This window comes from Pelodiscus sinensis, chromosome 2, assembly GCF_052426305.1.
Source record: "Pelodiscus sinensis isolate ZL-2025 chromosome 2, ASM5242630v1, whole genome shotgun sequence".
Lineage (NCBI taxonomy): Eukaryota > Metazoa > Chordata > Testudines > Trionychidae > Pelodiscus > Pelodiscus sinensis.
In genome coordinates, this window is record NC_143053.1 from 1,807,682 (window position 1) to 1,831,296 (window position 23,615).

The following is a 23,615-nucleotide window of genomic DNA, read 5'->3' on the forward strand; positions in this document are numbered from 1 at the left end:
CCTGGGACAGGCTGCGGGTCCCTCTCCGAGCCAGGCCTGCCCCCTGGGACAGGCTGTGGGTCCCTCTCCGAGCCAGGCCTGCCTGGGACAGGCTGCGGGCCCCTCTCCGAGCCAGGCCTGCCCCCTGGGACAGGCTGCGGGCCCCTCTCCGAGCCAGGCCTGCCCCCTGGGACAGGCTCCGGGCCCCTCTCCGAGCCAGGCCTGCCCCCTGGGACAGGCTGCGGGCCCCTCTCCGAGCCAGGCCTGCCCCCTGGGACAGGCTGCGGGTCCCTCTCCGAGCCAGGCCTGCCCCCTGGGACAGGCTGCGGGTCCCTCTCCGAGCCAGGCCTGCCCCCTGGGACAGGCTGCGGGTCCCTCTCCGAGCCAGGCCTGCCCCCTGGGACAGGCTGCGGGTCCCTCTCCGAGCCAGGCCTGCTCCCCGGGACAGGCTCCGGGCCCCTCTCCGAGCCAGGCCTGCCCCCTGGGACAGGCTGCGGGTCCCTCTCCGAGCCAGGCCTGCCCCCTGGGACAGGCTGCGGGCCCCTCTCCGAGCCAGGCCTGCCCCCTGGGACAGGCTGCGGGTCCCTCTCCGAGCCAGGCCTGCCCCCTGGGACAGGCTGCGGGTCCCTCTCCGAGCCAGGCCTGCCCCCTGGGACAGGCTGCGGGTCCCTCTCCGAGCCAGGCCTGCTCATTGGGTTGTAGATATAGATCTTGTTGTTATGGTAACTGAGTAGGTTCTTGGGACCTTTTATGCACCCCCGGGGGCGCACTAAGGTTTTGTGCCTCCTGTGTGGCCAGTTCCATGCAGACCCCAATATGAATGGCCTTCTGCGGGTGAGCTGAGCTTCTGTTAACAGACGCCTCCGTATAGCTTCACTGTGCCGGCCACACACTAACCTGTCCCGTAGGGCATCATTCAACATCTCCTGAAATTCACAGTGTTCAGCAAGCTTTTCCAAATTGGCTACAAATTGTACAATGGTTTCACTTTCTTTTTGGTCTCTGCTATGGAACCTTTCTGCAATGACCAATGGGTTTGGAGCATAATGTGACCCCAGGATTCCCACAATGTCGCTGTAAGATTTGGTCTCTGGCTTAACAGGGAGCAGCAAACTGCGTAGCAGAGAGTAGGTCTTAGCCCCTACAACACTTCAAATATTGGCACCTTCTTCTCTTGGTTAATGTCATTTGCAATAACAAACAGTTCAAAGCGCTCAGTATGTACCTGCCATGGCTCTACAGTCTCCTCAAAAGGTCCCAGTGGCCCTGTAAGTGTAGCCTGGCTGCTGCACTCCCCCCTTTTTTTACTTTTCCAGTCTCTGGGCTCCTTGATCTTAGTTTCAGTTTGCTCAGTGCAGCCTCAGTTCTTACCCCACCTTCCAGAACAGCAGAAAGAGTTTGTTTTCTTACATTGACTTCTACTTCTCTTGTTGCTGGAGGCAGCACAGGCATCCCACCCTCGTCGCCACTTGTTCTGTCGTGGGGAGTCTCACAGCATAGGAAGAAGTGAGTGGAAAGGCAGAGAGCTGGAGTAGTTGCAAGTGTCCATTTTATTGCATAGCACAGAACTAACTAGAACAAGCCCAGACTAGCTGGGCTGACCCCAGTGACCTACTCAGTTACCCTAACAACAAGATCTAGATCTACAACCCAATATACAACACCTGGGACAGGCTGCGGGTCCCTCTCCGAGCCAGGTCTTCCTGGGACAGGCTGCGGGTCCCTCTCCGAGCCAGGCCTGCCTGGGACAGGCTGCGGGTCCCTCTCCAAGCCAGGCCTGCCCCCTGGGACAGGCTGCGGGTCCCTCTCCGAGCCAGGCCTTCCTGGGACAGGCTGCAGGTCCCTCTCCGAGCCAGGCCTGCCTGGGACAGGCTGCGGGTCCCTCTCCGAGCCAGGCCTGCCTGGGACAAGCTCCGGGCCCCTCTCCGAGCCAGGCCTGCCTGGGACAGGCTCCGGGCCCCTCTCCGAGCCAGGCCTGCCTGGGACAAGCTCCGGGCCCCTCTCCGAGCCAGGCCTGCCTGGGACAGGCTCCGGGCCCCTCTCCGAGCCAGGCCTGCCCCCTGGGACAGGCTGCGGGCCCCTCTCCGAGCCAGGCCTGCCCCCTGGGACAGGCTCCGGGCCCCTCTCCGAGCCAGGCCTGCCCCCTGGGACAGGCTGCGGGCCCCTCTCCGAGCCAGGCCTGCCCCCTGGGACAGGCTGCGGGCCCCTCTCCGAGCCAGGCCTGCCCCCTGGGACAGGCTGCGGGCCCCTCTCCGAGCCAGGCCTGCCCCCTGGGACAGGCTGCGGGCCCCTCTCCGAGCCAGGCCTGCCTGGGACAGGCTGCGGGTCCCTCTCCGAGCCAGGCCTGCCTGGGACAGGCTGCGGGTCCCTCTCCGAGCCAGGCCTGCACCCTGGGACAGGCTGCGGGCCCCTCTCCGAGCCAGGCCTGCCCCCTGGGACAGGCTGCGGGCCCCTCTCCGAGCCAGGCCTGCCCCCTGGGACAGGCTGCGGGCCCCTCTCCGAGCCAGGCCTGCCCCCTGGGACAGGCTCCGGGCCCCTCTCCGAGCCAGGCCTGCCCCCTGGGACAGGCTGCGGGTCCCTCTCCGAGCCAGGCCTGCCCCCTGGGACAGGCTGCGGGCCCCTCTCCGAGCCAGGCCTGCCTGGGACAGGCTGCGGGCCCCTCTCCGAGCCAGGCCTGCCCCCTGGGACAGGCTGCGGGCCCCTCTCCGAGCCAGGCCTGCCTGGGACAGGCTGCGGGTCCCTCTCCGAGCCAGGCCTGCCTGGGACAGGCTGCGGGTCCCTCTCCGAGCCAGGCCTGCACCCTGGGACAGGCTGTCGTTTCATGGGTGCTCCAGCCGAGGCAGCCCTGCTGGGCGCCCAGAGTCCAGGCACCAGGCCCTGTGCCCCAGGGCTGGTGCAGCACGGTGTGACCCCGCATTGCCCAGTGACCCCCTCACGCCTGCCTCTCCCCAGGGCCATCACTGACGTCACCTACTGCGAGGCGGGGGCCTGCGTGGTGACCGCCTCCCGCGACACCACCATCAAGGTGTGGGACGAGAAGCTGCAGATCCAGACAATCTTCGTGGGGCACACTGGTGAGAGGGAGGCACCCAGAGTGCCGGGCCCCTTCCCCATGGGGGGCAGACAGGAGAGCTGTCTGAAGCTGCTGGTCTCTGCCCCAGATCCCTGCCTCGGGCCGCCTTGGGGTGCACCTGTGCCCTGCCCCCTGCCTGGCCCTGGAGACGGGGGTGGGGCTGCCCACACCCTAGGCTTTGCTCTGACCCAGCCCCCTTCCCTTCCCCCCGGCAGGGCCCGTGACGGCGGTGACCATCTTCCCCCAGAGGCCCCTGGTGCTCTCTGCCTCCCAGGACGGCACCATGCGCACCTGGAACCTGCAGACCATCGACCAGGTGGACGAAATGCAGGTGGTGGAGGTGGTGGAGCAGCTGCAGACGCACCCGGAGGAGGGCTACATGGTCTCGCTGTCCGGCTCCACCATGGACCTCTGGAAGGTCAATCAGCTGTACGCGCTGCACACCCGGCTGGGGGCCGCCGTGACGCGCCTCAGCACCGTGGACCTGAGCGCGGTGGGCAGCTTCCCGGTGCGGGCCGTGTGCGTGTGCCGGGACTCCTGCGTGCGCCTCGTGGCCGCCCACACCGGCCAGGTGCTCTGCACGCTGCTGCTGGACAGGTCCTGCCAGGCCCTGGCGGCGGCCTATTGCCTGCCCCGGGAGACCCTCTTTGTGCTGCTGGAGTCCGGCCAGCTCCTGAGGGTGAACGCCGCCGTCAGCCCCATGAGCGTCAGGAAGACGGTGGCGCCCTGGAGCGAGTCGGAGCGGCCCAGCTGCCTGCTCCTCTACAGCCACCTCGTGGAGCCCGGCAAGGCCTACGCCCAGTGGCGGGAGGTCGTGGAGCAGAAGGGGGACAGGAAGGCTTGGGCCCAGCTCCCACTGAAGCTGCAGGACAAGAACAGGTAAGAGTTTGACCCAGCGCTGCTCCCCAGCCTGGGCCCTGAGATGGGGCGCTCCAGGGAGCCGGGCAGGGTGCTGTGGGGGCGGGAGGGGCAGTTCCAGCCTCTCCCAGCAGGGGGCGCTGCAGGGAGCCGGGCAGGGGGCTGCGGGGGCGGGAGGGGCCGTTCCAGTCTCTCTCAGCAGGGGGCGCTGCAGGGAGCCGGGCAGGGTGCTGCGGGGGCGGGAGGGGCAGTTCCAGCCTCTCCCAGCAGGGGGCACTCCAGGGATCCGGGCAGGGTGCTGCGGGGGCGGGAGGGGCAGTTCCAGCCTCTCCCAGCAGGGGGCGCTGCAGGGAGCCGGGCAGGGTGCTGCGGGGGCGGGAGGGGCAGTTCCAGTCTCTCTCAGCAGGGGGCGCTGCAGGGAGCCGGGCAGGGTGCTGCGGGGGCGGGAGGGGCAGTTCCAGCCTCTCCCAGCAGGGGGCGCTGCAGGGAGCCGGGCAGGGTGCTGCGGGGGCGGGAGGGGCAGTTCCAGCTTCTCCCAGCAGGGGGCGCTGCAGGGAGCCGGGCAGGGTGCTGCGGGGGCGGGAGGGGCAGTTCCAGCCTCTCCCAGCAGGGGGCGCTGCAGGGAGCCGGGCAGGGTGCTGCGGGGGCGGGAGGGGCAGTTCCAGCCTCTCCCAGCAGGGGGCGCTGCAGGGCGCAGGCCAGGCGCTGGCTGAGGGGCGCCCCAGAAGTGCTAGGGGGCAGCTCCCCACGACCGTGCGGAGGGCCGGGGGCCGCGCTGCGGCTGAGCCGTGTTGCCCGCAGGTACCTGCCGGTGCTGGGCCTGGAGGACGGCTCGCTCTGCGTGGTGCAGTGGTTCACCGGGCGCATCCAGTACCGGGTGGAGGCTCACGAGGCGGCGCGGGTGACTGCGCTGGCTGCCTACCCCCTCAACAGCTGGATCATCTCAGCAGGTGAGCAGGGAGCCCCGGGCCCAGCAGGGCTCTGTGCCCTTTGGGGGCCCAGGGAGCCCCGCCCGGGGGCCGCGACGGCCTGGACAGGGCCCTGGGGAGCCCCCACACCTGGAGACATTCAGCTCCTGGGGCTCCCAAAACCCAGCCCTTGAGGGAGGGGCCTGCAGGGCAGAGGAGGGAACGCACTGACAGCAGGAGACGCCATGGGCCTCGGGCGTAGCGGGGCAGGGGCGGGGGCGGGGCAGGTGGCCCGGAGACCAACTGTTCCCCACATCCCAGGAGGAGGGCAGATGTTTCCCTTGCACCCAGGGGGCAGGGCGTCCCTCGTGCCTGGAGGGGAGGGGTGTCAGGGCGTTCCCTCTACCCAGGGGGGCAGAGCGTTCCCTCGTGCCTGGGGGGGCCTGGGCGTTCCCTCATGCCGGGGGGGGCAGGGCGTTCCCTTGGGGGGGGGGCAGGGCGTTCCTTCGTGCGGGGAGGGCAGAGCGTTTCCTCATGCCCGGGGGGGGCAGGGCGTTCCTTCGTGCGGGGGGGGGCAGGGCGTTCCTTCGTGCGGGGGAGGGCAGAGCGTTTCCTCGTGCCCGGGGGGGGCAGGGCATTCCTTCGTGCGGGGGGGGCAGGGCGTACCCTAGTGCCTGGGGGGGGCAGAGCGTTCCTTCGTGCGGGGGGGGCAGGGCGTACCCTAGTGCCCGGGGGGGCAGAGCGTTCCTTCGTGCGGGGGGGGGCAGGGCGTACCCTAGTGCCTGGGGGGGGGCAGAGCGTTCCCTCTGCCTGGGGGAACAGAGCATTCCCTCGAACCCGAGGCAGGGTGGGGCAGGGAGAGGCAGGGCCGGGCAAGGCTGGGCAGAGCGGGGGGGGACAAGCCAGCAGTGCCCCTCTGCTCGCAGGTGACGATCGCACGGTGAAGGCCTGGCGCATCTTCCCCTACATTGACGAGTGCCTGACCCTGCTGCTGAGCTTCTCCTGCCAGCACCCCGTGCTGCACATGTGCCCGCTGGGCTCCACGCTGGGCACCGCCATCCAGGACCCCAACAGCGCCACCTACAGCATCCTCCTGTACGACCTGCTGGCCCAGACCCTCCAGGAGCACAGCCCCGAGGATGACCCCCTGGACGAGATCACGGGTGAGAGCCCGCTGCCCTTGGGGCCTGCAGAATCAACAGCTCGGGTCCACTTGTTGCCCATGACGGTCCATGTGCTGCAGATAGGCCACGTGGCACGCATGGTCCACGTGGTGTGGCTGGGCCATATGCTGCAGATGGTCCACATGACGCAAGTGGTGCAGATGATTCACGTGGCGCAGATGGGCCATATGCTGCGGATGGTCCACGTGGCGCGGAAGGGTCATATGCTGCGGATGGTCCACGTGGCGCGGAAGGGCCATATGCTGCGGATGGTCCACGTGGCGCGGAAGGGTCATATGCTGCGGATGGTCCACGTGGCGCGGAAGGGCCATATGCTGCGGATGGTCCACGTGGCGCGGAAGGGTCATATGCTGCGGATGGTCCACGTGGCGCGGAAGGGCCATATGCTGCGGATGGTCCACGTGGCGCGGAAGGGCCATATGCTGTGGATGGTCCACGTGGCGCGGAAGGGTCATATGCTGCGGATGGTCCACGTGGCGCGGAAGGGTCATATGCTGCGGATGGTCCACATAGAACCATAGAATCATAGAACCACAGAGCTGGAAGAGACCTCAGGAGTCGTCAAGTCCAGGCCCCTGCTCTAGGCAGGACCAATCCCAACTAAATCAACCCGGCCAGGGCTTTGTCAAGCCAAGACTTAAACACCCCTAGGGATGGAGACTCCACTGCTTCCCTAGGGAACCCATTCCAGTGCCTCACTACCCTCCTAGGGAAATAGTTTTTCCTAATATCCAACCTGAACCTCTCCCACCACAACTTGAGCCCATTGCTCCTTGTTCTGCCACCTGTCACTACTGAGAACAGCCTCTCTCCATCCTCTTTGGAACCTCCCTTCAGGGAGTTGAAGGCTGCTATCAAATCCCCCCTCACTCTTCGCTTCTGCAGACTAAACAGACCCAACTCCCTCAGCCTCTCCTCACAGGTCATGTGCTCCAGACCCCTCATCATTTTGGTTGCCCTCCGCTGGACCCTCTCCAATGCGTCCACATCCTTTGTGTAGTGGGGAGAGGGGGACAGAACTGGACACAATACTCCAGATGTGGCCTCTCCAGAGCCGAATAAAGGGGAATAATGACATCTCTGGATCTGCTGGCAATGCTCCTCCTAATGCACCTAATATGCCATTAGCCTTCTTGGCTACAAGGGCCCCTGTTGACTCATCTCCAGCTTCTCATCCACTGGAACCCCCAGGTCCTTTTCTGCAGAACTACTACTTAACTGGTTGGTCCCCAGCCTGTACCAATACTTGGGATTCTTCCCCCCCAAGGGCAGGACTCTGCACTTGTCCTTGTTGAACCTCATCAGATTTCTTGTGGCCCAATCCTCCAATTTGTCTATTTCACTCTGGACCCTATCTCTGCCCTCCAGCGTATCTACCTCTGCCCCCAGCTTAGTGTCATCCGCAAACTTGCTGAGGGTGCAATCCATCCACTCATCCAGGTCATTAATAAAAATATCGAACAAAACCGGTCCTAGAACCGAACCTTGGGGCACTCCGCTAGAAACCGACCGCCATCCTGACATCGAGCCATTGATCACTACCCGCTGGGCCCGGCCTTCTAGCCAGCTTTCTATCCATCTTACCATCCATTTATCCAATCCACATTCCCTTAACTTGCTGGCAAGAATATTGTGGGAGACCGTGTCAAAAGCCTTGCTACAGTCAAGGTCTATCACATCCACTGCCTTCCCCATGTCCACCGAGCCAGTTACCTCATCATAGAAGCTAATCAGATTGGTCAGGCACGACTTGCCCTTGGTGAATCCAGGCTTCTTTAAAATACTGCCAGCTGTCCTGGACTCCTTTCCCCTTCATGTTAACATCCCAGGGGATTCTGCCCATCAGATCTCTGAGGGAGTCAAAATCTGCTTTTCTAAAGTCCAAGGTGTGTATTTTACTACTCTCTTTCCTTCCTTTGGTCAGGACCCTGACATCTACCATCTCATGATCACTGCTTCCCAGGTTGTCACCCACCTCTGCTTCCCCTATTAGTTCCTCCCTGTTTGTGAGCAGAAGGTCAAGCTGCGCACGGCCCCTGGTCGGTTCCTTCAGCACTCGTACCAAGAAGTTATCCCCAACGTTCTCCAAAAACTTCCTGGATTGCCTGTGTACTTCCGTATTGGTTTCCCAGCAGATGTCAGGGGGATTAAAGTCCCCCACGAGAACCAGGGCCTTTAAACTTAACCCATAGACTCTCAACAGGTTTTTCTTCCTCTTTATACTGGAGTTCAGGGCAATCGAAGTGCTCTCTTACATACAGTGCAACTCCTCCTCCTTTTCTCCCCTGCCTGTTTTTCCTGAACAGTCTATACCCTTCCATGACAGCGCTCCAGTCATGCGAGTCATCCCACCAAGTCTCTGTTATCCCAATTCAATCATATTTCTTGGTCTGGGCCAGGGCCTGCAGTTCTTCCTGTTTGTTGTCCAGGCTTCTCGCATTAGTGTACAAACACTTCAGGTAACCAGTTGATCGTCCTATCTTCTCCATTCGAAACAGGGGTCCTCCTTTCTTGCCCCTTCCTCTCTGCATTTCTTCCCGGTATCTGACTTTCCCACTCCCCTCAGGGTTTTGGTCACCGTCCCCTGACGAACCTAGTTTAAAGCCTCCTCACTAGGTTTGCAAGCCTGCCCGCGAAGATTCTCCTTCCTCTCTTCGTTAGGTGGATCCCATCTCTTCCTAACAATCCTTGCACCCGGAACAGAGTCCCATGGTCGAAGAAACCAAAGCCCTCTCTGCGACACCACCTGCGCAACCACGCATTGACGTCCTCAATTCGACGATCCCTGCCCAGTCCTTTCCCTTCAACAGGGAGGATGGACGAGAACACCACTTGCGCTCCAAAGTCTTGGATCTTTCTTCCCAGCGCTACATAATCCGCAGTAACCCGCTCAAGGTCATTCTTGGCCGTATCATTCGTTCCTACATGGAGAAGCCAGAAGGGGCAGCGATCCGAAGGTTTGATCAGCTTGGTAAGCCTCTCAGTGACATTCTGAATGCGAGCTCCCGGTAAGCAGCACACCTCTCGAGATTCCAGGTCCGGACGGCAGAGGGATGGCTCAGTCCCTCTTAGGAGGGAGTCCCCGACCACCACCACCTGTCGTTTCCTTTTGGGGGTGGTGGCCGTGGAACCCCCATCCCTAGGACTACGCATCCCATGCCTTCCAGTAGATGGTGTTCCCTTCTGGTTTCTTCCTTGTGAGGTCCCTTCCAGAGCTTTCAGCACTGCAGAGCCTGTGGAGAGAGCCTGAAAGCGATTGCTTACCTCTATAGCATCGGGGGATTCCCGTGTTGGCCTTTTTCCCCTTCTAGAAGTTACATGCTGCCAGTTCTCTTCTTGGTCATGTACTGCCCTCTCTGGCTCCTCTGCCTGCCGTGCTTGAAGGATTAAACGCTGCCTTCTATCGAGGAGTCTTCATCCTCTCTGATCGAGCGTAGGGTCGACACTTGGGCCTCCAGTCCTCTAATTTTCTCTTCTAAAATGGCGACCAGCTTGCACTTAGTGCAGATGAAATCCGTGAGGAAGACAAACATGGCACACGCTGTGCAGGTAACAACAGCGGACCCATCACCATCCATCGCTGCTGTCCTGTTCGCAGGCTCCTTGGTCGCTTGCCCACTGCCTTATAAAGCCCTTGGTCCACATGGTGCAGATGGTCCACGTGGCGCAGATGGGCCATACGCTGCAGATGGTCCCTGTGGCGCAGATAGTTCACGTGGCGCAGATGGGCCATACGCTGCGGATGGTCCATGTGGCACAGATAGTTCACGTGGCGCAGATGGGCCATATGCTGCGGATGGTCCATGTGGCGCAGATAGTTCACGTGGCACAGATGGGCCATACGCTGCGGATGGTCCATGTGGCGCAGATAGTTCACGTGGCGCAGATGGGCCATATGCTGCAGATGGTCTATGTGGCGCAGATAGTTCACGTGGCGCAGATGGGCCATACGCTGCAGATGGTCCATGTGGCGCAGATAGTTCACGTGGCGCAGATGGGCCATATGCTGCGGATGGTCCACGTGGCGCAGATAGTTCACGTGGCGCAGATGGGCCATACGCTGCGGATGGTCCATGTGGCGCAGATAGTTCACGTGGCACAGATGGGCCATACGCTGCGGATGGTCCATGTGGCGCAGATAGTTCACGTGGCACAGATGGGCCATACGCTGCAGATGGTCTATGTGGCGCAGATAGTTCACGTGGCACAGATGGGCCATACGCTGCAGATGGTCTATGTGGCGCAGATAGTTCACGTGGCACAGATGGGCCATACGCTGCAGATGGTCTATGTGGCGCAGATAGTTCACGTGGCGCAGATGGGCCATACGCTGCAGATGGTCTATGTGGCGCAGATAGTTCACGTGGCGCAGATGGGCCATACGCTGCGGATGGTCCATGTGCCAGATAGTTCACGTGGCACAGATGGGCCATACGCTGCAGATGGTCTGTGTGGCGCAGATAGTTCACGTGGCACAGATGGGCCATACGCTGCGGATGGTCCATGTGCCAGATAGTTCACGTGGCGCAGATGGGCCATACGCTGCAGATGGTCTATGTGGCGCAGATAGTTCACGTGGCGCAGATGGGCCATACGCTGCGGATGGTCCATGTGCCAGATAGTTCACGTGGCACAGATGGGCCATACGCTGCAGATGGTCTGTGTGGCGCAGATAGTTCACGTGGCACAGATGGGCCATACGCTGCAGATGGTCTGTGTGGCGCAGATAGTTCACGTGGCACAGATGGGCCATACGCTGCAGATGGTCTATGTGGCGCAGATAGTTCACGTGGCACAGATGGGCCATACGCTGCAGATGGTCTGTGTGGCGCAGATAGTTCACGTGGCACAGATGGGCCATACGCTGCAGATGGTCTATGTGGCGCAGATGGTCCATGTGGCACGGATGGGCCTTTCCTGAGGGGCAGGGTTAATGTGCCCAGCTGGAGACTTGCACGTCAGACTAGTTGTCTCTCTCCTCTCTGGCAATTGGCATGCAGCTCCCCAGCCAAGATGTGGGGGACACGTTGTTGCAGGCCACGTGACACAGGGTATGTCTACACTACCCTAGTTCGAACTAGGAGGGTAATGTAGGCAACCGGAGTTGCAAATGAAGCCCGGGGTTTGAATTTCCCGGGCTTCATTTGCATGTTGCTGGGCGCCGCCATTTTTAAATGTCCGCTAGTGCGGACTCGGTGCTGTGCGGCTACACGCGGCAGGACTAGCTAGTCCGGACTAGGCTTCCTATTCCGAACTACCGTTACTCCTCGTGAATAGGAACTAGGGTGGTAGTGTAGACATACCCACACTGTGCTGGCTTGAGCCCAGAGCCTGGCTGAAGGGGGCTGTGACAAATGGGCACTGGGGCACTGCTGAGAGCATCAATTCAGGGGAAGCTCTAAGGCACCAAACACGTCCGCTCACCACACTGGCCAGCATCACTTGAGCAGCCGGGATCTGAGGGGAGTCGGTCAGAAGGTTTATAACCTCTTCCCTGTGTAAGGGGGGGCTGGGTGGGGCACAGGGAGCACTGGGGTGTCTGAGGGGAGGTGGGGGATGGGTTATAACCTCTCCCCTGTGTAAGGTGGGGCTGGGGGGCACAGGGAGCACTGGGGTGTCTGAGGGGAGGTGGGGGGATGCGTTGGGTACCACTGGAGTACATATTTATAATTTCACACCCAGACATTATACAGGTATATGAAGAGCATATACAGAATTAGTAGAACATGAGCTTTCATTTGACACCTCACATGGCTCCCTTTGTACCACTTTTGGGGCAAACGCCCCCCCCCCATGGGTGCAGCAGTGACCTGGCTGCTTCCCTAAAATCCAGTAACGTGACACCCCCAATGCAAAATTGATGCAGGAAGTGATGCCAGTAACATCACTGAGGGCATCACAGGCCTCCCCATGTTTTGGCTCTGTGTCATCACCTGTCCTAATCCAATGTTAGATACCACAGTACAGAGCTGGATGAGTGTGTGAGAACCCAGTTTGCCTAAAATAGGCTTCATTACTGCAATGTCCGACATAGCTACAGCCACGTCCTTGCATTGGCTTAGGATCCCAAGGGAAAACTTGGTAAAACCCAGAGCTAATTGGATCTGCCTTTGTAGCACGATCCCCATGTGTGTCATGTGCCTTTGCCCAGAGCTAAAGAAAATCATAAATCTATTCATGCCAGCTTCGGCAACTCTCTGAATGCCAATTAATATTGTGTTAATGCAGGCATTCTCATCCCAGATAGTGTAGGCCTTTTTGCACTTAGCCACAAAAACAAAATGGTGATGTGCCTCAGTTTCCCTTTTCACACAGCACCTTCTGGCTGGAACCTTCTTTGTCCTGTAAGAAGTTCCAAGGCCAGTTACAAGCATTAACCATGAACTAGCAACATCCCGTCTGCCGTTTGGAACACCTCCTGGCAGATCACATGGCTTCTCCAGATCAGTTTGCACACTGAACATCTTTCCGTTGGGGAGTAACAACAGCATGTTGGCTACAGAAGTGAAAAACAATTCCAGCCCGGGGCATGCTGACAGCACTTTCCTTCCCGCCACGTCTTTGGCTCCACACCATCAGCATTTTGATCCTGCAGGTGCAAACTGCAAGTCGTCTTTGCCAAATCAAGCTCTGCCCCTCCCCAGTCCTGTGGGCTCAACACCTGACCTGGCAGAGATAGGGCTGGCTGGGTGTATCTCCCTGTTTCACACTAGCCATAGAATTCTCCCCTCCCCCCACTCAGCAGCCCAGACCCCCTTCTGATCCCCTGCTTCCAGCTTCAGTCGCTGCTTCCTCATGGAACCAGCTATCAAACTCCCCAACTGATTACGAGTGGCCAGAGACGGGAGCGTAACCGCCATCTCCTGCATCCTAGGGAGAGTGACCACACAGCTGTTCTGCTCTGCACACTTAGCTACCCAGCCCTTCTCCTGGATCTGAGACACTAACTTCCCACTCTCCTCCTTCACCTGGGAACAATCCTGTCCCACACACACTGGCTTCCCCGCAAGCTGGTCACACACAGTCACTGGGTCATCAGCCTGCTCCAGTTCTCTGGCTGTTCCTGTCTCATCTGGAACAACCCTCAGTCCCTCCGAGACCTCTCCACCACCCTCCACACTGGGTTTCCCTGAACCCAAGTCAGTGGAGTCACTGTTAAAAGAACGATTCTGTCCGTCAGGCACTGACACAAGTGCCTCACACGACAAACTGCTGCCCTTTACAGGCAGAGCTTTCTCCTGGATGCCTCCTCCAAGCCAGGCATTGCCCCCTCTCTGTCACAGCGAACTGCTTGCTACAAGCACTGCCAGGACTCTCCTCCCTCTGAGCTTCCTCAAGCAACAGTTCACCCTTCCCTGGCTCCACAGCAGCATCACCCTGCTGAGCCACCACCAACTCCTCCTGTGACTCTTCCACTCCCTGGGTCATCTCTGGCCCCTCCGGTGGATTCACAGACAATCCCCTCTCAGGCACAGACAGACTCACAAGAGACAGGGACAGAGACATCTTCACTCCCTGTGCAGCTCTCCAGATGGCTGTAAACTCCCACACAGTCATTAGGCACCAATGTTAACAGGCCCTCATTCCCTCCTTGTGCCTGGGCTAAGGGGTCACCCTGGTCCCGCAGAGTCGCTCCCCCCTCTTCCAGCAACACAGCAGCACCAGGCAAAAACTCAGTGCCACAGCTGTCTGATCTCTGGGGTTCTGGCAAAACACTGCCTGGATCTACCCGAGTCACAGCATCCTCCTCCCCAGCAGACACAAACCCAGGCCCTCCCCTTCCTGGGCCGTAGCCGTATCCAGATCTAACTCGGGGGCAACAGCCCTGCTCTCGTCCATCACGGGCTGTGGGGCACCTTCCTCAGACAAAGGAAGAAACCCTTCCCCACACACAGCCAGACAACCAGAGACAGCTTCTCCTTTGTCCCCATACTTCTGGCTAGTCTCAGGCACGCAGCTAGCAGCTGAGACAGCTTCCTTCACTGCCCCACTGCTACTTCCACCAGCCAAACCGCCAGCTTGCACACACTGTGCTTCTTCACACAAATCACTTTCAGTTTGTGCAGGTTCAATTCCACAAACCTCACCAGCCACCAGCTCCTCACCCTTCAGAACTTTCTCTTTTTTCTTAGCTAAAACTCCGCTCTGGCCAGCCACTCCAGACTGCCCCAGAGAAACCTTTCCCCGATTTCTGGGCTTTTCCCACCCTGGTTTCGATTTCAGCCTCGCCTTTGAGGCATTAGACAGGCCCTCACTTAGTGCTCACTGCCCCCCTGCACAGAGCCACAACTATCCGCCACAGGCAAACATTTGGAGACACTTTCCCCTTGGTTACAGCAAGACTGACCAGCCCCAGAAAACTTCCCAGAGTCACCCGTACCCCCCTCACAGCCCCCATACATGCTTTGGGGCTGGGCTACAACATTAGCTGGGTTAAAAGCATTCGCCAGGTCATCGTCACACCACACGGTCACACATCGACCTTTCCGGAGGGGACAATCCCTTTTGTGCTTCTATTCTCTTAGGCTGAAGTCCAAATCCGGCAGCTTTTTCCTCGGCTTGTCTGATTTCTCTCTACAACTTTGCCATTTTCTCTGCATGTTTTCGCTGTGGCCTCTGCTCTCTTTCAGCGGCTTCTCGGTCTTTTTCAGCCATTTCCCTGGCTAGCTTCTGCTCTCTCTGTTCTGCTAGCAGACGAAACTCCTCCCGTTCTCGTTTATATCTCACTTGCAGTCTCCTCACTGGACCCTGCACTCTGATTTCTTCTGCAGCATTTCTGGCAATTAACAAGGATGCCGGCTCTGGATAAGACACTTCCTCACTAAAGGCCTTGCCTCTGTTCCAGCACAAGGCTTCCAGAGCCTCTCTGTCCAGACTCTCATACTGTAGCCGACTCATTGCAGTGGCTCTTTACCCAACCAAACTCTCAACACCAAAAATCAAATGTAGACAGCGTGGGGTCCTGATCCAAAGCTCAAATGACCAAGATCTGTGGATCCTGCCGACTACGCCACTGTGACGGACCGGGCCGGGTCTGGGCTCAGCTGAGGGCGTCCGCTCAGGGTGAATTGCTCAAATTTGGGGCTCTCTATTGCTCCCAGACTGGAGACCTTCCCAAATAGGCAACAAACCAGTCCCACATAGCGCTTCAGCTGCCTGCTCGGCCAGGTAGAAGCCTCATGAGCAAAACCCTTCCAACACCCCAGCACTATCCGTGCCCCAGATGGCCCCGGGCCTCATGCACAGGTGAGGGGTCTTAGAGCCCAATCTCACCTTCCCCGAACGGGTTCTTCCAGTTCCGAGAAACCAGCCTCAGATCCCAGGTCATAGAATCATAGAACCATAGGGCTGGAAGAGACCTCAGGAGTCATCAAGTCCAGCCCCCTGCTCTAGGCAGGACCAATCCCAACTAAATCAACCCAGCCAGGGCTTTGTCAAGCCGAGACCTAAACACCCCTAGGGATGGAGACTCCACTACTTCCCTAGGGAACCCAGCCCAGCGCTTCACCACCCTCCTAGGGAAATAGTTTTCCCTAATATCCAACCTGGACCTCTCCCACCACAACTTGAGACCATTGATCTGTCACCACTGAGAACAGCCTCTCTCCAGCCTCTTTGGAACCTCCCTTCAGGAAGTTGAAGGCTGCTCTCAAATCCCCCCTCACTCTTCGCTTCTGCAGACTAAACAGACCCAAATCCCTCAGCCTCTCCTCATAGGTCATGTGCTCCAGCCCCCTAATCATTTTGGTCGCCCTCCGCTGGACCCTCTCCAATGCGTCCACATCCTTCCTGTAGTGGGGGGCCCCAGAACTGGACACAATACTCCAGATGTGGCCTCACCAGAGCCGAATAAAGGGGAATAATCACTTCTCTGGATCTGCTGGCAATGCTGCTCCTCATGTACCCCAATATCCCATTAGCCTTCTTGGCTACAGGGACACACTGTTGACTCAATTTACACTCTGGACCTTACCCACAAATCACGCTGGGCCAATCCTTTAGAATCTAACACCTAAAGGTTTATTACTACAAGAAAGAAAAGCCTGAGAGTGAGGTTGTTAAAGGATCGTACGTTACATGCACCGAATCTCCCAGTTCTCGCTGCAGGCTCTAGCAGAGATGTTACAGCTGCTGGCTTAAAAGTCCTTGGTGCACATCCTATGCCAGGATGGGTCCACAGTTCTTCCCGGCTCCTCAGTCCCTTCACTGCTGCCTCTGGGATGAAGAGCTGAGCTGAGCACCAAGGTGGAGTCAGCCACATGACATCTTTATATCCCCTCCTGGCTTCTTCCAAGCTGACTAGAGTCACATGGCCAGGGGCCAGGTGTGTCTTTGGCTTCCCGAGGTCCATTGTTCCCTGGAGCGTTGCTCATTAGCATGTCCATGGGCAAACATTCCCAGCCCATTGCTCTGCCTCAGACAGAGGATCTTTCAGCATCAACACAGAGTCCATGTTCATAACTCCACACCCAGACATTATACCGGTATATGAAGAGCATGTAAAGAATCAGTAGAAAGTAGCTTCTATTTGACACCTCACATGGCCCCTTTGTACCCACTTTTGGGGAAACCCCCCCCATGGGTGCAGCAGTGATCTGGCTGCCCCCCTACAATCCAGTAAAGTGACAGTAGCCCCTAGGTATCAGCCCCCATTCTTGGGGTGTGTCCTTGGCCTGTGGAGGGCTATTGTTCCACGGAGACTTGCTCATTAGCATGTCCATGGGCTGAGCTTCTTCGCCCATTGCTCAGCCACATAGAGAGAAATATTCAGTATCCACACAGAATACAGGCTTATAAGGTCACACACAGACCGTATACAATCTCAGGAATAGCATCTATAGAATCAGTAGAAGATGAGCTTTCATTTGACACCTCGCACGGACCCCTTTGGGCCAACTTTTGGGGCAAGCACCCGCCCTCCCACGAGTGCAGCAGTGATCTGGCTATCCAGTAAGGTGACACCTCCCAGGCTCTACTCTCCATGGAATGTCTCTGGACGGGCCACGCAGCCCCACCAGCCCTTCCCGGCCAGGCTGTCTGCTCTGGGGTCACTTCAGGAGCTGCCAGTGACAGATGGACACGGCCCGTGGTCGGACTCTCCAGTTCAAATGTGGCACCTGCACACAAATAGTCCAACCGGAACCAGCGAGCCCCGAGCTTTACAGATGCCTCCGTGGGCTTCTGTACCAGTTTGTGCCAACAGAGAGCCGTGGTCTGTGCGCCCCGCTCACGCCCTGGTAGCGTCACATGCTCCAGGCAGGCAGGCCGGGCTGGTCCCAGTGACGCTGTCAGGGCTCCCTTGAGACAAGCGGCCCTGGGCCTGCATTGGCCCCGGGCCTGCCGGTGTCGCAGTGTCCTGTGGGCCGTGCCTGGCCTGGCTGGGACATGGGGCTGTTGGTGCCCACGGGGCGTGCCGTGCATGCTGGCTCATGGCAGCTCCTTCCTGCCCCACAGGCCTGTGCTGCTGCCCCATGCTGAAGCTCTTTGCGTCCGCCAGCAGGGACGGGTCGGTGAAGATCTGGACCGCCCAGAACCAGCTGCTCCGGTGAGAGGCCGATACTCCTGCCGAGCCGGGCCGCTGGCCCCGCCCCACAGCCTGCCCCTGCTGCGGCTGCTGGGGACTTGCGTGGGTCTCATGGCCCCGGCGAAGGGGTTGGCACGCCCCCACCGCTGCCCAGCGTGAAGCCAGCTCCCGGGCTCCAGGGAGCTGAGCCGGCTCAGCCCACGGCAAACGCCCCTGCACCCTCCGCCCCCCAGTGGCCAGTCAGCACGAGCGCTGGAGCCACCAGGCCTGGTGTGGGGCTGCCATGGCAACGGTGCCCGGGGCCCTTTCCACTGTCTCTGGCACCGCCTCCCACGGGCAGCCACGGGCTGCCTGGCCACGCCGGGGCCTGGCAACTCGCTCAGCCTGGGGCTGACGGGCCCTGCCTCCCCAGGCCCAGCTCCGGCCATTTGCACAGCTGCCCCTGCTCCTCCTCCTGGCCCGCCACTCCACCTGCCCCACGCCCCCACAACCTCCTGGGCTGCCCCCCAGCTCGGTATCATCAATCTCAAGGACGGGCCTGGGGACAGGAAGCCACAGAGAGACCCAGGAGCCCCAGCTCCACCCTGTACATTAGCCACAACCACCCCCACCTTTGAAGGGCAGATCCCAGCAGGCAGCGTCCCCTTCACAGCCCCCCTGGCAGGTCGATGGCAGCGTTTGCTCTGCCAGTGGGGTCCTGGGCTGAGAACTTGGCGTGGCTGCCGAGGGGGCCCTGCCACGGGGCCCTGGGCTGAGCACATGGCACGGCTGCCACGGGTCCCTGCCACGGGGCCCTGGGCTGAGCACATGGCACGGCTGCCACGGGTCCCTGCTACGGGGTCCTGGGCTGAGAACTTGGCGTGGCTGCCGAGGGGTCCCTGCCACGGGGCCCTGGGCTGAGCACATGGCACAGCTGCCGAGGGGGCCCTGCCACGGGGCCCTGGGCTGAGCACATGGCACGGCTGCCACGGGTCCCTGCCACGAGGCCCTGGGCTGAGAACTTGGCACGGCTGCCGAGGGGGCCCTGCCACGGGGCCCTGGGCTGAGCACATGGCACGGCTGCTGGGGGGGCCCTGCCACGGGGCCCTGGGCTGAGCACATGGCACGGCTGCCACGGGTCCCTGCCACGGGGCCCTGGTCTGAGCACATGGCACAGCTGCCACGGGTCCCTGCCACGGGGCCCTGGTCTGAGCACATGGCACGGCTGCCACGGGTCCCTGCCACGGGGCCCTGGTCTGAGCACATGGCACGGCTGCCACGGGGCCCTGCCACGGGGCCCTGGGCTGAGCACTTGGCATGGCTGCTGGGGGGGGCCTGCCACGGGGCCCTGGGCTGAGCACTTGGCGTGGCTGCCACGGGTCCCTGCCACGGAGCCTCTCTCCTCAGGCACCTCAAGCTCAACACCATCCCGGAGAGCCTGGCCTTTGCCAATGAGTGCGGGGACCTGCTGCTGGGCGTGGAGCAGCACCTGTACCACATCCACCACAGCAAGTACCTGCCCAGGCCCTATCTCACCAAGGTACGGGCATGCGCGGGGTGTGGGCGTACGGGCCAGGCTCCTCAGGGCACCTGCCGCCAGGGCCAGGCCAGACCCGCCAGCACTGGGCACTGCTCGGACACAGTCTGCTGGGAGAGGTGGGGCCGGAGTCCCTGGGAGCTCCCCCATAGCCAGCACCCTGTCCCTCCCCCCACAGCGCCCCCTGCTGGGAGAGGTGGGGCCGGAGTCCCTGGGAGCTCCCCCATAGCCAGCACCCTGCCCCTCCCCCCACAGCGCCCCCTGCTGGGAGAGTTGGGGCCGGAGTCCCTGGGAGCTCCCCCATAGCCAGCACCCTGCCCCTCCCCGTACAGCGCCCCCTGCTGGGAGAGGTGGGGCCGGAGTCCCTGGGAGCTCCCCCATAGCCAGCACCCTGCCCCTCCCCCCCACAGCGCACCCTGCTGGGAGAGGTGGGGCCGGAGTCCCTGGGAGCTCCCCCATAGCCAGCACCCTGCCCCTCCCCCCACAGCGCCCCCTGCTGGGAGAGGTGGGGCCGGAGTCCCTGGGAGCTCCCCCTATAGCCAGCGCCCTGCCCCTCCCCCCACAGCGCCCCCTGCTGGGAGAGGTGGGGCCGGAGTCCCTGGGAGCTCCCCCATAGCCAGCGCCCTGCTCCTACCCCCACAGCGCCCCCTGCTGGGAGAGGTGGGGTCGGAGTCCCTGAGAGCTCCCCCATAGCCAGCACCCTGCCCCTTCCCCCACAGCGCCCCCTGCTGGGAGAGGTGGTGTCGGAGTCCTTGGGAGCTCCCCCTATAGCCAGCGCCCTGCCCCTCCCCCCACAGCGCCCCCTGCTGGGAGAGGTGGGGTCGGAGTCCTTGGGAGCTCCCCCTATAGCCAGCGCCCTGCCCCTCCCCTCACAGCGCCCCCTGCTGGGAGAGGTGGGGCCGGAGTCCCTGGGAGCTCCCCCATAGCCAGCACCCTGCCCCTCCCCCCACAGCGCCCCCTGCTGGGAGAGGTGGTGTCGGAGTCCTTGGGAGCTCCCCCTATAGCCAGCACCCTGCCCCTCCCCCCCACAGCGCCCCCTGCTGGGAGAGGTGGGGCCGGAGTCCTTGGGAGCTCCCCCTATAGCCAGCACCCTGCCCCTCCCCCCACAGCGCCCCCTGCTGGGAGAGGTGGGGTCGGAGTCCTTGGGAGCTCCCCCTATAGCCAGCACCCTGCCCCTCCCCCCACAGCGCCCCCTGCTGGGAGAGGTGGGGCCGGAGTCCCTGGGATCTCCCCCTATAGCCAGCACCCTGCCCGTCCCCCCCACAGCGCACCCTGCTGGGAGAGGTGGTGTCGGAGTCCTTGGGAGCTCCCCCTATAGCCAGCACCCTGCCCCTCCCCCCACAGCGCCCCCTGCTGGGAGAGGTGGGGCCGGAGTCCCTGGGAGCTCCCCCATAGCCAGCACCCTGCCCCTCCCCCCACAGCGCCCCCTGCTGGGAGAGGTGGGGCCGGAGTCCCTGGGAGCTCCCCCTATAGCCAGCACCCTGCCCCTCCCCCCACAGCGCCCCCTGCTGGGAGAGGTGGGGCCGGAGTCCCTGGGAGCTCTCCCTATAGCCAGCACCCTGCCCCTCCCCCCACAGCGCCCCCTGCTGGGAGAGGTGGTGTCGGAGTCCCTGGGAGCTCCCCCATAGCCAGCACCCTGCCCCTCCCCCCACAGCGCCCCCTGCTGGGAGAGGTGGTGTCGGAGTCCCTGGGAGCTCCCCCTATAGCCAGCACCCTGCCCCTCCCCCCACAGCGCCCCCTGCTGGGAGAGGTGGGGCCGGAGTCCTTGGGAGCTCCCCCTATAGCCAGCACCCTGCCCCTCCCCCCACAGCGCCCCCTGCTGGGAGAGGTGGGGTCGGAGTCCTTGGGAGCTCCCCCTATAGCCAGCACCCTGCCCCTCCCCCCACAGCGCCCCCTGCTGGGAGAGGTGGGGTCGGAGTCCCTGGGAGCTCCCCCATAGCCAGCACCCTGCCCCTCCCCCCACAGCGCCCCCTGCTGGGAGAGGTGGTGTCGGAGTCCCTGGGAGCTCCCCCATAGCCAGCACCCTGCCCCTCCCCCCACAGTGCCCCCTGCTGGGAGAGGTGGGGTCGGAGTCCCTGGGAGCTCCCCCATAGCCAGCACCCTGCCCCTCCCCCCACAGCGCCCCCTGCTGGGAGAGGCGTGGCCCGAGGTGCTGAGACGCTGAGCAGGGGCTGCCGGGGCCGGTTCTCTTCCAGCCAGGCCACGGTGGGTGGCTGTGCCGGACTCAGGCCTCTCTCCCCTGCAGCTGCTCTGCCTTAGCGTCCGGGAGCCCCTCCAGGACCCTCCCCTGCCCACCAGCGAGAGCTCCCTGCGGCCCCTCAGCAAGGACGCCAGACAGCGGCTGCACCTGGAGCCTCGCTCCCTTTCCATCAGGTGAGCCCAGCCGGGGGGCTGCCCCATGGCCGGGCCAGGGCCCCCGAGCACCTGCCAGCCCAGGCAGCAGCACGTACCCAGCCCCACCCTGCCATGGCCGGAGCACCTTCCCCTGCTGTGCCCCCGGGCGGGGTCTGCAGGCTCCATCCCTCGTCCCAGCGCCCGCGGGGCAGAGGAGTCTCTGCTGGATGCCTCTCTGCCTGGGAGCAGTGTGGGGGGTGGGCACCAGAGCACAGGGCGGGACCCAAAGGGAACTGCAGCCACTTCCCCCCCCCCCCACACATGCACACGGGGGACAGACGGATTGCTGACAGACGGGCGGACACGCAGGCAGGACCCCCGACCTGCGCGACCCTCGCTGGGGAGGCCCCGGTGGTCCTGAATCTCGGCTGCGGCAGGACAAGCTGGGTCCGCGTTGCCAGGGGAGGGGCCGCCCAGCACCTGCTGCCCTGGGGGCGCTCCGGCAAGGGAGGGGCCACGTGGGGCACGGGCTGGTCTCAGACCCCGCAGGGCACCGGGCTGGTCTCTGGCTTGGTGGGGGGCGAGGGCCACGCCTGAGGGGAGCTGCTGCCCTGGGGGCGCTCCGGCCAGGGAGGGGTCACGTGGGGCACGGGCTGGTCTCTGGCTTCGTGGGGGGCGAGGGCCACGCCTGAGGGGAGCTGCTGCCCTGGGGGCGCTCTGGCCAGGGAGGGGCCACGTGGGGCACGGGCTGGTCTCAGACCCCGCAGGGCACCGGGCTGGTCTCTGGCTTCGTGGGGGGCGAGGGCCACGCCTGAGGGGAGCTGCTGCCCTGGGGGCGCTCCGGCCAGGGAGGGGCCACGTGGGGCACGGGCTGGTCTCTAGCTTCGTGGGGGGTGAGGGCCACGCCTGAGGGGAGCTGCTGCCCTGGGGGCGCTCCGGCCAGGGAGGGGCCACGTGGGGCACGGGCTGGTCTCAGACCCCGCAGGGCATGGGCTGGTCTCAGACCCCGCAGGGCACCGGGCTGGTCTCTGGCTTGGTGGGGGGCGAGGGCCACGCCTGAGGGGAGCTGCTGCCCTGGGGGCGCTCCGGCCAGGGAGGGGCCACGTGGGGCACGGGCTGGTCTCAGACCCCGCAGGGCACCGGGCTGGTCTCTGGCTTCGTGGGGGGCGAGGGCCACGCCTGAGGGGAGCTGCTGCCCCAGCCGCAGGGGCCACGGCCAGTGGAGGGGCACTGACCGGCGTGTCCCGACAGGTCGCCTGCGCCCTTGCTGCGCCGCAAGCCCCAGGAGGACGAGGACTGGTCCTGGGCGCTCGAGGAGAAGGAAGAGGTGAGGCCTGGTGGCGGGGGGCAAGCTGCAGGCGCTGCCTCCCCCAGCGTGGGCCCGGAGCGCCTGAGTGAGGGGCCACAGCCCCGTCCCGCTGGCCCAGCAGTGGAGCTTCCACCCTGCGGGGATGAGGTGGGAGGGGTGCGAAAGGGAGACGGACCCTGCTAGCCAGTGGGGACGCAGACGCCCCCCCCCCCCCGCTCCTCCCCTGCTGCTCAAACCGGCCTCTCCCTGCCACCCTTTGGGCTGGCGCATGAAATCCAGGCTCCAGCCTGCGGCCTGGTCTCGGACGGGGCCAAGGGCTGGCCCCATGCCTCTGGCTCAGCCCGCCAGCCCCTGCGCAGCCCCATCTGCTGCTCGCTTGGCGGGCTGTGCCATGTGGGGACAGCCTGAGCCCTGCCCCTCGCGGGCTCCCCAGCCGGCAGTGAGCGCGGCCTGTCCACATTGCAGGCTTGTGCCCAGCTGGCGGCGAGGGACCAGGACCTGCTCCTTCTGCAGCAGGGGAAGCTCGCGGCCACCAGGAGGCCCCCGCTGAACAAGAAGCTGCAGGACGAGGCCTTTGAGTGCTACATGCACCTTGTCTACAGGCAGCAGCCGAAGGTCCAGGTCAGCGCGCCCGCTAACACGCTCCGTCCTTGGGCCATGTCAGGCGAATGCGCCCCCCTCCCAGGCGGGTGGAATTCTCCTTGGGCGGGTTGAAATGTGCGACCCCATTCCTGGGGCAGTGTGTGTGAGTGTGGATGTGCACCCCCAATACAAACCAACCACACACACCATTTCAAGCAGGCCATAGGTGTGGAAGAAAATTCATTACAACAAGGGCTAATGTGATGGACCGGGCCAGGTGTGGGCACAGCTGAGGGCGTCCGCTCAGGGCGAATTGCTCAAATTCAGGGCTCTCTACAGCCCCCAGAC

General features: G+C 62.7%; 1 protein-coding gene across 5 annotated transcripts in view; it reads left to right on the forward strand.

The window, feature by feature from the left end:
* WDR97 (WD repeat domain 97) overlaps positions 1 to 23,615 on the forward strand; it is a 70,389-nt gene that overhangs the window by 8,403 nt on the left and 38,371 nt on the right. For all 5 annotated transcript variants that reach the window (XR_016348655.1, XR_016348654.1, XM_075916594.2 and 2 more), the window contains exons 4-12: positions 2,932 to 3,053; positions 3,268 to 3,931; positions 4,712 to 4,860; positions 5,745 to 5,981; positions 17,457 to 17,547; positions 18,913 to 19,045; positions 21,288 to 21,415; positions 22,628 to 22,703; positions 23,151 to 23,306. Coding sequence is in view for 3 of the 5 variants with exons in the window: in XM_075916594.2 (XP_075772709.2) it covers positions 2,932 to 3,053; positions 3,268 to 3,931; positions 4,712 to 4,860; positions 5,745 to 5,981; positions 17,457 to 17,547; positions 18,913 to 19,045; positions 21,288 to 21,415; positions 22,628 to 22,703; positions 23,151 to 23,306 (1,756 nt within the window). In the remaining 2 variants the exon portion in view is untranslated. The remainder of the gene's footprint in view (positions 1 to 2,931; positions 3,054 to 3,267; positions 3,932 to 4,711; positions 4,861 to 5,744; positions 5,982 to 17,456; positions 17,548 to 18,912; positions 19,046 to 21,287; positions 21,416 to 22,627; positions 22,704 to 23,150; positions 23,307 to 23,615) is intronic.